This window comes from Barbus barbus, assembly GCF_936440315.1.
Source record: "Barbus barbus genome assembly, chromosome: 47".
Lineage (NCBI taxonomy): Eukaryota > Metazoa > Chordata > Actinopteri > Cypriniformes > Cyprinidae > Barbus > Barbus barbus.
The window spans coordinates 8,250,237-8,262,444 of record NC_136725.1 but is presented as its reverse complement, the minus strand read 5'-3'; the positions used below and the strand labels follow the sequence as shown (position 1 = coordinate 8,262,444).

Here is a 12,208-nt window from a genome sequence, read left to right as displayed (position 1 = left end):
AGGACTTGCTGATGAGGCTGTGGGGGTACATAAGACCAAAATGGTTGGGAACCGCTGCAGTAATGTGCTAATTTATTGTGAAGTAACTGCTTTGGGAATAAAAGATTGTTTAATGTTCAGAGATATTTCCAAACACTACAGCCAGAACACGCTCAGTCTGCAACCTTTTATACGTTTACACTCCACTTGAAAGGAAACAACTTTATGCCTTATGGGACCCCTAAAAACAAACCCGAGCGAGAGGCAGTGATATGTGGTTTAGCATAGTTGGAACATCCATTAGAAAGCCAAAAATATGTTGTTGAGGCCTTTTGTTGGCGACTGCAACCGCCTCTTAAATCTGAAATGACATGAGGTTTTCCCAAAACTGTCGGCACATACTGTACGAACGCAATAAAGCAGCTGGTGTGTGTGAGCGTGTGTGTGAAATCTCTCATGTGCTCGAGGAAGGCAAAGCACCCCACAGCCTAAAATCGTGCTGCTTATACTGATGTATCAAATATCACCCACCAGCAGCGCTAAACAGCACTGAGCTCAGAGGAATTCAGATATAATGATGAACACTCGCACTGTTGGACTGATAAAAACAAGTATATATATAAATAGATAAATAATAGACGAATTAGCAACTTTTCAACACTAAATTGCTTTTCACTTATTAGAATAAATCATAAATCATTTAGGGACATTACAACACTTTACAAGATTATTCTGCAACCAGTGTGGTACAATAACACTAAGAGCCTCCCTTGAGAAAAGTATGTTTTTATTGATGCTATGAGAACTCCTGCATCATTTTGATCATAGAGATATTTTGAGCTACAATATTAATACAGAAACGAATCTCCATTGAGATCAGAGCAGTCACCGTGGGCCAGCTTTCCACACATTCCCAAATCCATTCCCCCTGACTTATGGAAAACAATTTCCTGCTGTTTGCATGCATTCTGCATTTTCCCCTCCTAAAAATGTTCCTGGTAGCCTTTTTGACCAGAGTGGATATGTCCGAAGGAGAAGGGAAGCCCAAAATTCCTTGCAACTTTGTGTTTTTTAGTATTTCAGCAGCTATCACAAATAAATACATAAATATATATAAAAAAATTTATTAATGTTAAAAAAAATAAAACATTAATCATTTCGAATAAAACTGAAAACACGTATTTTCTCTTAAAATATCTGCAATAATTTAACCATATTTTAAACATTATGAATAAATCAAGAAAGTTTTCTTCTTTACACTGTAACCTTTGTCAAAGTTTTTCTACTTCAAAAACTAGTTTAATTCAGGGTGTTTCTTTGTGATTGTTTGTGAAATTTACAAGCAATTTGTCAATTAAACTTTTTTTGTGTGTATTAAGGACCATTTTGCAGTGCGAGTGTTTAGTTGAGGGCTTTTGATGATAAATATCACTAAGCAGCGTTTTCTCAAAAATCTGACAAAATAAAAAAATACAATATTTTGTATATATACACAACATATATTATTTATAGATCTCTAGATGTATAGGATTAAAGGATTATTCAAATGATCAGTAGCCCCTAAGATATCCACACTAAACTGGAATTAGTGGTCTCAGTTGAAAGAAGAAAAAAAGAAAGAAAGAAACAGTTTCCAAGAAGAAAAACTTTTGCAAGCTGTAAATCAAAGATTAAAGCCACCGGGAAGCCAGGTGCTTTATGACGTTCCAGAGGCTGCTCCATCCTAATGAATTTTATTAGAAAGTAAAAAAAAAATAAAAATAAATAAATATTTTCCTAACAGTCTTGGCAAAGCAACAGGCCAATAAAACTAGCTAGACCACTTTGCAAATAAAACTCAAATCCATTTATATGGATTGATGTGCATTAATAATCCTTTTAAAGCGAGTGAATTAGACGCTATTCAGGAGTCACTCACCATCTCTACAAGGAAAACCATTCCAATGCATTAATAAAGGGAAGAATAACTCAGTCTTTGCTGTTAAGTGATTTCTGACGCCATTACAGGCATTTTGCACACATACAGCTAGCGATCAATGGCTTTCAATAGCTCTGAGCTTGAAAGAGGATGATGGAAACGTGGGGGGTTCTGTTCGAAACACAACAAAAGATGAACAAATAGATCAGCGGGAGAGGAAACTCCGATATAGTTCAGTGTCAAAGGTCCAAATGAAATCAGGTGGTTGGAATCAATGGTGGTCTGTGCTTGAATGCTCCAGAGGACAGAGCAGGAAGTGTGAATGGGAGAAAAACATGCCTTTATGAATGATGTCATTGAAACGGGACGGAGCGAGATGCCACTTTCGGAGAAGATGGCTTTTACAGTAATAGATGAGAATTCAATGCACTATTTCAGCTCTAATAAAAACGCCGCACTCCAAAAGACAGGAGAGCGAAATGCACACAATGCACCGCTGGAGAACATCTATCTCTCTCCAGTCGTGCCAAATGACACCAACATATGAAATGAGTAAAACATGTGAGAACTACAATTCTCATGCTCGCTCTAATAGAGAAAATATTAAACATCATTCTCTCTCAACCTTAGTCAAGCACTCTCCTGCCTCTAGCACATTATTTTAATTTGACTGGTTATTATACTCATGCATATATTTATATATTTAGAGGGGGGAAAGATATGAATTGGTCTTGGGTAGGGTTTTTTTCCCCCTACTTTGATCTAAAACAGAATTCAAATAAAATATTTTCAACCTTTGTCTGTGTTGAGAAAGTACTCAGAAAAATAATCAATTCAGGATTTGGTGGAAGTGTTCATGTTTCCCTCAGTGACGCTGAGTACATTTATTTGGATTATCAGCATTCCACTAGAGATAAGAACAAAGGCACTTGGAGGTTTACAGTCTTGTTCAAGGTTTTTAAATTTAGAATTAATAATAAGCTGCTGCTAATTTGACTCTGCTTTTGATCCTGGTGAAGTAATTATTTTTGTGCTTATGAACAACTTTGTCTGTCATTTGCGTGAGATAATAATAATAATAATAGAAAAAACATAAAAATAAAAAAAAAACATATAAAGTCACCTATGTTTTTTCTAAAGAAACATTGTTCTGCCAGTTCAAATGTCACTGCAATACATGGGTGGTTGTCAGGGCATTGGTGTGCAGTTGCTAAGGTGTGCTCAATACTCATTGGTCAACTTCAAAAGATCCCACCCACAAATCACAATATGATATTCTGATTTCTAGAATTGGCTTGGCTCCCTCCTGCAATGTAAGTCTAGCAGATTTTTTTCTAGGAATTCTGCAGGCTTTTTTAAATCAAACTGAAGGCTTTTAAGACCTTTTTATTCTGCACAAATAAAATTACTGTAAATTACTGTAAAAATTATTTAAACATTTAGGACCAAATAATACAAATATTGTGATTCTTGTTTTTTTATTATTTTTATTTAAGATCTCTTAAAATGATAGATATGACTTTTCTTATACAATTAAGGATATTTAAGAGTTTTTATGACCTAAAATTGAACTTTTTAAGGACCCACATTTGATGAACTGCCAGGCAGGGTCATTATAGTTAAGTAAAACTAAAACCATAAAGAAAAAAACTTTACTTGAAATACAATAAACATTAAGTGAAATAAAATACAAACAACTTTTTTATATATTTCAGCTTATTTCAACATTACTCATTTTAATTAATGTGATGTACTAAAATAACTAAAACTAAAAATTATGAAAACAATATAGACATATATTAAAAAATGACAAGACACAACAAATTACTAAAACTTTAACTAAAACGGAAAATATAAAAATAAAAACTGATTCAGATTTGTAATACAAACTATAAAAATATCTCAGTGATACTAAAATAACAGCTAACTCACTTCTCACAATTTCAAGTATTGTACCACGCATGTGTGTAGTACAAACTGTGTGGGACAAATTACATGCAAAATTTTAGTGCTAAATATTTCTGCTTTTAATTGTTATTTTTTAAATCTTTTTTTATTTATAATTTTGTTCAAGCTGTTTTAAATGCTGCAGATATAGACACGAATATAAAAGATAGTCAAGAGTAGATTTTCATCAAGTCATTTGTCATTTGTCGACATCTATTTAAGTGCATGACAAGTGCTGACATGCACAGCAAAGGACGACTTCATCACATTTGTAAACATTAGATCATTGCTTCTTTTTGGAGACTGGTGTTTTCAAGTCTCTGTTTCTCGTAAATCAAATCAACGTCAGTTCCAACACATCATGCCACGTCTCTCTCCGAGGCCAGGGTGACATGAAAACAGCACGGCCTGTGATGTGAGCACCAGGCTATGGGTGACCGTTAAGTGCCTACACACGTGTAAATCAAGCAAATCTTCCCCTACCTCCAGATCCCAGGAGAGGAGTTTGACCGCTGTGCCTAGCGGTAGGAGAGCAGCATAGCGAGGTCATTTGGATGCACAGCCGTCCAACGGCAATAACAGGCCCACACTCCTCAGAGAGACATCAGGATCAGCAAAGGCTTAGCGGAGGAAGCCTGTAACAACAGAGCTATGTCTCTGTGCATCTAAGAAGAGCGAAGAACACTGTAGCCTCATATCGCTTCACCTTGAACACACAAGACTCCAGCAGACTACAGGCTGATGAATAATTCTCATTTGAGCCTGCATTTTTTATTTTGCACAGATGCAACGAGTATCTCATTAACTGTCAACAGACAAACAACATGTGTAAGATCTGAAGATGAGACCTGTAGAAAATGGGCGTTTGAATTATTAGTGCTATGGTTGGCATCAAAAACGCCACATTAGAACGGAAGACAATTTTCTAAATAGCTTTATACAAGTCAAGAAGCATCACGATTGGTTTACAATATTCTTTTTGCTCGGTTTACTTCCCCATTTAGGGTGACTGAGTCATTTTATTAGTGATTAGACCAAAAGAGCTCCGGGTCCTGCGGTATTGAACCTCAGATTGTAATTTGCTCATAATGTGGAGAAGGGGAATATGCAAATAAAGTCGGAGTATTTTGTGTTTGCAGTTTTGCCCCTGGGCAGCTTGTCCCGCGACACAAATCATCAATTAAGATCCCAGCAGGGATCTCTGCATTTAAATTAGCCCCATCCAACAACTTTTATCTTCCAGACAAAACATTACAGCCTCGTGATCTCTTGCACCGTAGAAATAAAACAGCTGATTAAATTAGATTTGACTTTGGGCGGAAAATGGACATGCAATGTCACTCTTATATTGTCTCGTGTGTGTTTAACAGATGCTACAGCCAGTTTATGTCATAATATTTCTATATTTCACACTAAAGAAATTCAAATCTGCACTTTGTTGAGGATTGCAGCCTACTGGAAAGACTAAGGTGATCACATTTATGTATTTGTAGAGAGTGTTATTTAATTTAAAAGTGTTAAGAAAGTGTTTTATCAACATGCATTCAGAATTTAGCATTTAGCTTTTTTTCTAAATGGTATTGTGAAAGGTGTTAACGTATACTTCAGATACATATTAAATTAATTCACTCAGAAAAAAGGATTTGAGACTATTTTCTCACCACATTTTTGCAGAGAATGGAACTCAACATCGCAAATGATCTAATTAATGTATCAATTACGAAACAGTGCTCACTTGCATTTATTCTAATATAAAGCATGCCTGAAACATTATCTTGGATTTCCAGAAAGTGTAATAAATATAACTTTGTACAAATTTATTTGTATTAGATAAGCTTGCAACTTTACAACGTTCCCAGATTTTCAGTTTCAGCTCTGCTATTTTATGAAGAGAATCCAAATTTTAAGGTTTAATGTCAGAAACAAAAGTGAAAACTTTTACAAAGGAACATATATATCCAATGAATTTACTCGTTTATAATACCATGTAATGGTCTCTGCGACTCAAACGGAACAATAAGCTTCATGTTTTACAAATCAGAGGACAAATCTATGAATTCACAAGAGAGTAATAAATACTTTACCACATGATTTGCCATCCGAACTATAAAAAATACACAGTACGAATAAGACATGTAGCAGCAGCAGAAATAGCCATTAAAATGACACCTTTTTTAAAGTAATAGTTGAACTATAGATGTACTAGAACCCACATCAAACATATTTCTAATACTTTTTACATGTGTTTACTGTAGTCAATTGCCTACAAGCAAGGGGAAATAAGACATTTGGGGGCAGGATGTCCACAAGCACCATAGAATGTAAAATATAAAAAGATGGAGGACCTTAAAAGTTCACAGAGGTTCTTTCAAACAACATCTTTCAACCAAAAACTTAAGATTACAAGTTATTTTCAACTGTCGCAAAATAGTCGCGAGGTGGTAACCATAGCAACAGTCCGCCGCTCAAACAGTGTTTATCGGACGATTCATAAACAAAACGTAAAACACATTATTGTTCATTAAACGTTTATGATAGATTCACATACCACAAAACATTTTCAAAATACGTTTAAAAGGTTGTTATTGGTGACAAAAAAAAATACGCGACCCAAAATTTACCTACATTCTTTAAAAAGTCATTGTAAGCTATAATTTGCAAAATGCAGGCAAACTGTGTTTTTATTTTCTGAAACACTACTCTGATAATGTGCGATAATCTGGCACAAGATCTGAATGCCATATAAACACTAAGCAATAACTTGTTTCAAAACTGAACAGTCATAAACGAACACTAAAATACAAATAACTCATTCAAAGCCAACGAGACAGAAGAATAGCTCGAAACAAATCACTAGCGATATCAAAACACATCACAATTATAAACATACATTTAGATGCGTAAGTTATATTTTGCGCGTTATGAATATGACGAATCACTCAGGTATCCCTATGGAAGAGACAATAAAATGCCCTTTAAAACCCAACAAAAATGTCGACACAAAAATTACCACCACATTTCACAAGTCCCCAAACAAAATCATCCAGAAAGACTCCCCAAACTGCACGGCATCTTCTCTCGTCTTTCCTCTCTTCCTCCCTCCTTCTATCGCACTCGTTCTCTTCCTCCTCCTCCCTCCCGCTCACTCCCTCTCTCTCTCTCCCTCTCTCTCTCTCTCTGTCTATCATTCTCTCCCCTCAGCCCTCGGCCAGTCTGTATGAATAATGTCCTGCCTTTTGTAATGAGAGCGTTCGCTCTGACATTGAAAATGAATGACAGCTTACCTGAATGCCAATCTTCATCAGACTGACACCAGGCTGACAACACAGCCTATACTCCCCTACACAAGCCGTGACGTCTGCCATATCAGACCCCTCCCACCATCTCCCCCCTCGTACCCCTCGCTGCCGAGCGTACACCTCCGCGGTTCCTCTTCCACTGGCGTTATTCCGTGCCGAACACCCCGGGCCCTGCACGCGCATCTCCGGTTCGTGAGCGGCGGAGCCCGCTGGCCCCCTGTCGGCATCAAACGACACCTACATTCGGCTGCAGGTCGCCTTGGCTGTTCGCCTAGACGCAAAGCAGAGGAAACCTATTTATCTGTGCCACAAGAAACGAGAAAATTTGCCACTTGGTCAAATCCCAAATGTATGTTTAGTTAGTTATATACAAACTTAACCAAAATGCTACAAGCAGAGTCACGACTGAGAAAGACTAATCTAGATCAAATATGCTAGGAGTATTCTTTTTTTCTTCTTTCTTTTTTGATAGGAATCCAATCTAAAACGATTTGTACATGTTCCTGTATACAGGCTCACAATGTGATATTACTCAAACTAAAGCAACAGGTTATTAACATTAATTGTATTTTATATTGTCATTGTACTGTAGCCAAGTAAAATATAACCAAAATATTATATATTCAAATGAAGGTATTCATAATAATGGATGTAGGCCTGCATTTGCGCGCGCACACACACACAGACAGATGCCAGTTTGAAATCCCTATGCGATTTTATACAACACTAATATAATTTCACTATAACTAATATAATTTCATTATAACTTGTAGTTTATGTGAATGAGTATTCACATAAACTACAACTCCCAGCATACTGTTCGCTAGATACTGCAACCTGATTGGTCTATTCGCAACACAGGAAGTGTGGAGGTAAACAGAAGCGACGGTGTTTCCATGGAAATATTTTATACTTTATGCAGCGTGTATCTTGTCGCAAATCGGTATTTATTTTATTTTTTTTAGAACTACGCAGTTGGTTCCAGTATCCGATTGTTTTATGAGGTAAATATACAAACTGTTTAGAGTAAGTTAGCCGTTAAAGGTCTGCAAGGGATTAGTTTGCTGGCTTAAGCTTTAATGTTTGATCAACTGCACGCTTCCCACCGTTTACTTACTAATTAAGCTAGTTTAATTGAGTTTAAAAAGCAGCAAGTGTCTAGGAATAGCAGCCAGATTAAGATATACGCGCCACATGGTTTGCGTTCATAACATCATCTTGATATACTTCCAGTGGATTTAGCGCATGCATCAATCACATCACGCTTCCTAAACACAAGAAATCCATCTCTCGTCCAGCTGCAGGCCGTGTGAGGGGTGAGGATGGCCGATGTGGTGTTAGGCGTTGGGACAGGTGTGTTTATCATCGTTTTAATCTGGATAGTGACTCTCGCGCTCACCATCGTTCTGTCGCGCGCAACCGGCCCAACAAAGTAAGAACATACTTTCAGGTTTTCGACACATGCTCTGTCTGTAGTAGCTCTATTGTATCATGAATAAACACGATGTTATCGCCTCACCAGGTTAGGAATCATTCCTATATTTCTTCTGGCGCTCACCGTCACACTGGTTTTAGTGTTCTTCCCGCGCGCCCCTGAAGTTCCCTCTCTTGAGAAAGCAGTCCAGGTGAGTGCAGTAATATTTGCATAATGTGCTTTATTATAAATATAAAGGAATTTTCCTAGCCTTGCCAAACTTGCAAACAGACAAACAAACATATGAAAAGCTAATGTACAAGTGATCTGATAAGTAGGCGTTAGGTTTTTCTTTTTCAATTCTGATATTCATGCTTGAATAGAGAGTTAGGTTCACTGTGCAGCTCTCTGTGTGAGTTATATTTGACAAAGACATGTGCTTGTTTATCTCTCCTCAACAGCAGACGAGCACAAACACAACAGCTTTTTTCCAAAGTCTGTCTTTGCCAAAACCAGCGCTCTGAGCTGCCAATTCACCCTCTTGTCTTGTCTGCACAAACAAAACCCAAACCATTTACCTTTCAGTCTTCAATAACACAACAGAAACATGTTGACTGAATCAAATGTTCCCCTGTCTTCGACCTAAAATTATTAGATTACCCACTGGTACATTTGGCTTGATACATAGACTTGAAATCTCACAAGTTGCATAGTGTAGTTCTTTTAATACCTTGCAACAGATGTTCTCAGATTTACAACTCAAATTTTTGTTATCAGCAAGAGGTGTTAGGAAGACATGCAAAAACACCTTTTAGAAGTTGATACCATGTAGGTTAGTGCACGAAAGATCAATTTAGGAATGAATATAAGATCTGATAGTGGAACAACAGAAAGATAAATTGCATAAAACAAAACAGCATGCAAGTCTCTCATTACTATAAGCACACATGTAGTACCGTACATTGTGCAATAGTCTCTCATTTGTGCATAGCGCCAAATCCATGTTACACCCGTTGCTGATTTGCTTGCAGCAGGTATGACTAGATAACAGTTTTTTTCTTGATAGGTGACAGTGTATTGTATGAGAAATGGGTAACCCCTCGCTGTTGTACAAAGGAATAATATCACAGTGCCAATTAGGCCAGCCCCAAACAGGAGCTCACTGCCGCACATTCGATGCCACATTAATAAAACATGGCCTCTGCTCTGTGCTTCGCTAGCCGGCTAATTGGCAAATTAGAAAGTGAGATGCGTTAAACGAGAGAACACTGCATTCGCCTGAGACAGAGCCCCCTGCCACATACACATGCACAGACACACAAAGACATCTCTCTGTCTGTAGTTTAATGTAGGTTGTGGCCTCTCCCATGGTTTAGGCCTCATACTCTAGTTCAGGTCTGTAGGGACACAGAGCGTTGTTAGTATGCAACACTATCACCCTGTTCAGCTTTAATTCATGGAGGAAAAACAGATAGCAGAGTAAGAAATAATGGCAAAAAAAGTTATATTTTTCAGAAGTATGATCAAATAAAGGCAAATACTGCTATATATATATATATATATATATATATATATATATATATATATATATATATATATATATATATATACCGGTATATAAAATTATTAGTAATGTTTAGAATAATTAAGTTTAACAAAACCAAAAAAAAAACTCATCCTTACCAAGGCAGTGTTTGTTTAATCAAATATACAGTAAAAAAAAAAAACGGTGATACTGCAGATATTTTTTTTTTTTTTCTATTTTAATATATTTTAAAATGTCGCTTATTCCTGGGATATAAAGCCATTACGAATGTCTTCACCTTTAATCAGTGTGTCCTTGCTGAATGAAAAAGTGTAAAAATCTAACCATTTCTCATAAAGTGTATGTATGTATATTAGTGTCTATGGCAGGGGTAGGCAGCGTCGGTCCTGGAGTGCCGACTGTCTTGTAGAGTTTAGCTCCAACCCTAATTAAGCACACCTAAACGAGCTAATCAAGGTCTTCAGAATTACTAGGGCTACAGGCAGGTGAGGTTTTTTTCAGGGTTGGAGCTAAACTCTGCAGGACAGCGGCACTAGGACTGAAGCTGCCTACCCCTGGTCTATGGTCTAGTGAGGTGTCTCAGTTTGCAGTTAAATTTCTTAAAAGAACCCTGCTGACCTCTAGTGGAGAAAAGCCCATTGTACTGAATGGATTTCCTGTTAATTAAAAATATTAATGGAAACATCAAAGCCCTCATGGCTTTAATTACTTTCCAGTAACTGTATAATATGTTAAATAATTCACGCTGTAAGCCTGTGATGTTTTTCAGATAGTGGATATGTTCTTCATCGGCCGCTACGTGCTTCTGTCATTGGTGAGCGTGGTGTTCTTGGCAGCCCTGTTCATGTTGCTGCCCTTACATTTCCTGGAGCCCGTGTATGCCAAGCCCCTGAGAACACACTAGACCATGAGGCTTCATGTGCCAAACTCCTACAGATATCCCAAAGCGGGGCAGCCAACCTGGCAGCACCGTCGATCGAGCCCCGCTTGAGATGAGAGGACAGCAGAAGGTTCCAAGGCTTTTGTCGTCTTGTCCAAATCAGAGATGTCCACATCTCTCTGAGAGCGCAGCACAGAGGGGTCTGAATGCAGCATGTGCAGTGCTAACGTTTTCAGAAGGGTGTGGTGGGGTAAAGTTTTGTATGTCAGATATGTAATTGGAAAATTAAGTTTGTTTTTCTGAACCTTTTTTCTGTTTTGCAGTTTTGTCATTTTAAATGTAGTGTATTTTTACTGTTGAAAATAATGAATACATCTTAATTTTATGTCAAACCTTTTTAGTATTTGTTTCTTTAATTAGTGGTGTTTGCTAAGGAGAGCATTAGGATTAGGGTTTTTTCACAGTGACCTAGTCAACGATTCCTTTAGACTGGTTTTGTGAACTGATTATTAAGTCAATGAGTCAAGCTCTTTCACCAGTTAAGTCTGATTCATGAGTGACAACTTGATCAAATCATTCATTGAAATGATCTGATGTAAAACAAAAGATTAAGTCCCCAATCCAACATCATAAGCATCACTATTGCTCACTATTGGTTTTTTTATTTGGCGATAGCGTTTTTTTTTTTTTTTTCAATTTTGACCCGTAACTCATCCATAACCTGGCATCTCAAATTGTGTGCTGCATTGAGGAAAGGTGCTGTTTTACTTTTTGAAGTGATTAGACATACTTTTTTTTCTTGTGGATGATAAAAAAGAAAATCCCATTTAATAATGCCAAATGTTGAGCGCACATTATTATAACATACCTTCTTAAAAACTGCTCTTTATTTAACATCTATGGAACCTTTCCGTTACACAAAAGGTTCTTTAGCTTATTAAAATTTTCTTTGTGCTATGAAAAATGGTTAAGAAATGTTCACTGAAAGGTTCTTTGGAAAAATCGTTCTTCTATGGCATCAAACCACTCTTTTGGAACCTTTATTTCTAAGAACATAATACACAAACTCTTTAATAAACAGTGCTCTCTTAAGACTTTCCTCTTATCTTTCTTAGGTGTTGCATGTGCGTACTCAAACTGCGTCCTTTGTGCTTTTGTCCATGCTTTTGCAATAGAATTTAATTATTTTCACTCCTTATAAAAGGTTTTTACTAATTTTGTTGGG

General features: G+C 36.9%; 2 protein-coding genes across 3 annotated transcripts in view; one reads left to right on the top strand and one right to left on the bottom strand.

The window, feature by feature from the left end:
• LOC306866106 (homeobox protein PKNOX2-like) overlaps positions 1 to 7,152 on the bottom strand; it is a 69,977-nt gene extending 62,825 nt beyond the window's left edge. The window contains exon 1 of the mRNA XM_079411127.1: positions 7,129 to 7,152. The gene's annotated coding sequence lies outside the window, so the exon portion shown is untranslated. The remainder of the gene's footprint in view (positions 1 to 7,128) is intronic.
• Positions 7,153 to 7,986: 834 nt separating this feature from the next.
• On the top strand, positions 7,987 to 12,117 carry LOC306865402 (transmembrane protein 218). Of its 2 annotated transcripts, XM_079409978.1 has the most exons (5): positions 7,987 to 8,015; positions 8,109 to 8,147; positions 8,442 to 8,575; positions 8,666 to 8,768; positions 10,873 to 12,073. In XM_079409978.1, the coding sequence occupies exons 3-5, from the start codon at positions 8,466 to 8,468 to the stop codon at positions 11,005 to 11,007; spliced, it is 348 nt and encodes a 115-aa protein (XP_079266104.1). In that variant the 5' UTR covers positions 7,987 to 8,015; positions 8,109 to 8,147; positions 8,442 to 8,465; the 3' UTR covers positions 11,008 to 12,073. The 2 variants fall into 2 exon arrangements, with proteins under 2 accessions (XP_079266104.1, XP_079266103.1); XM_079409977.1 differs by having other exon boundaries at positions 7,987 to 8,147; positions 8,377 to 8,575; positions 10,873 to 12,117.
• The last annotated feature ends 91 nt before the right edge of the window (positions 12,118 to 12,208 follow it).

What these genes read in the sequence shown, in the direction of transcription:
- LOC306865402 (XM_079409977.1), top strand. Translation starts at nt 8,466, where the DNA reads ATGGCCGATGTGGTGTTAGGCGTTGGGACAGGTGTGTTTATCATCGTT. An exon ending in CGCGCAACCGGCCCAACAAA is followed by an intron (nt 8,576 to 8,665) that starts GTAAGAACATAC and finishes TCGCCTCACCAG; the next exon opens with GTTAGGAATCATTCCTATAT. An exon ending in CTCTTGAGAAAGCAGTCCAG is followed by an intron (nt 8,769 to 10,872) that starts GTGAGTGCAGTA and finishes GATGTTTTTCAG; the next exon opens with ATAGTGGATATGTTCTTCAT.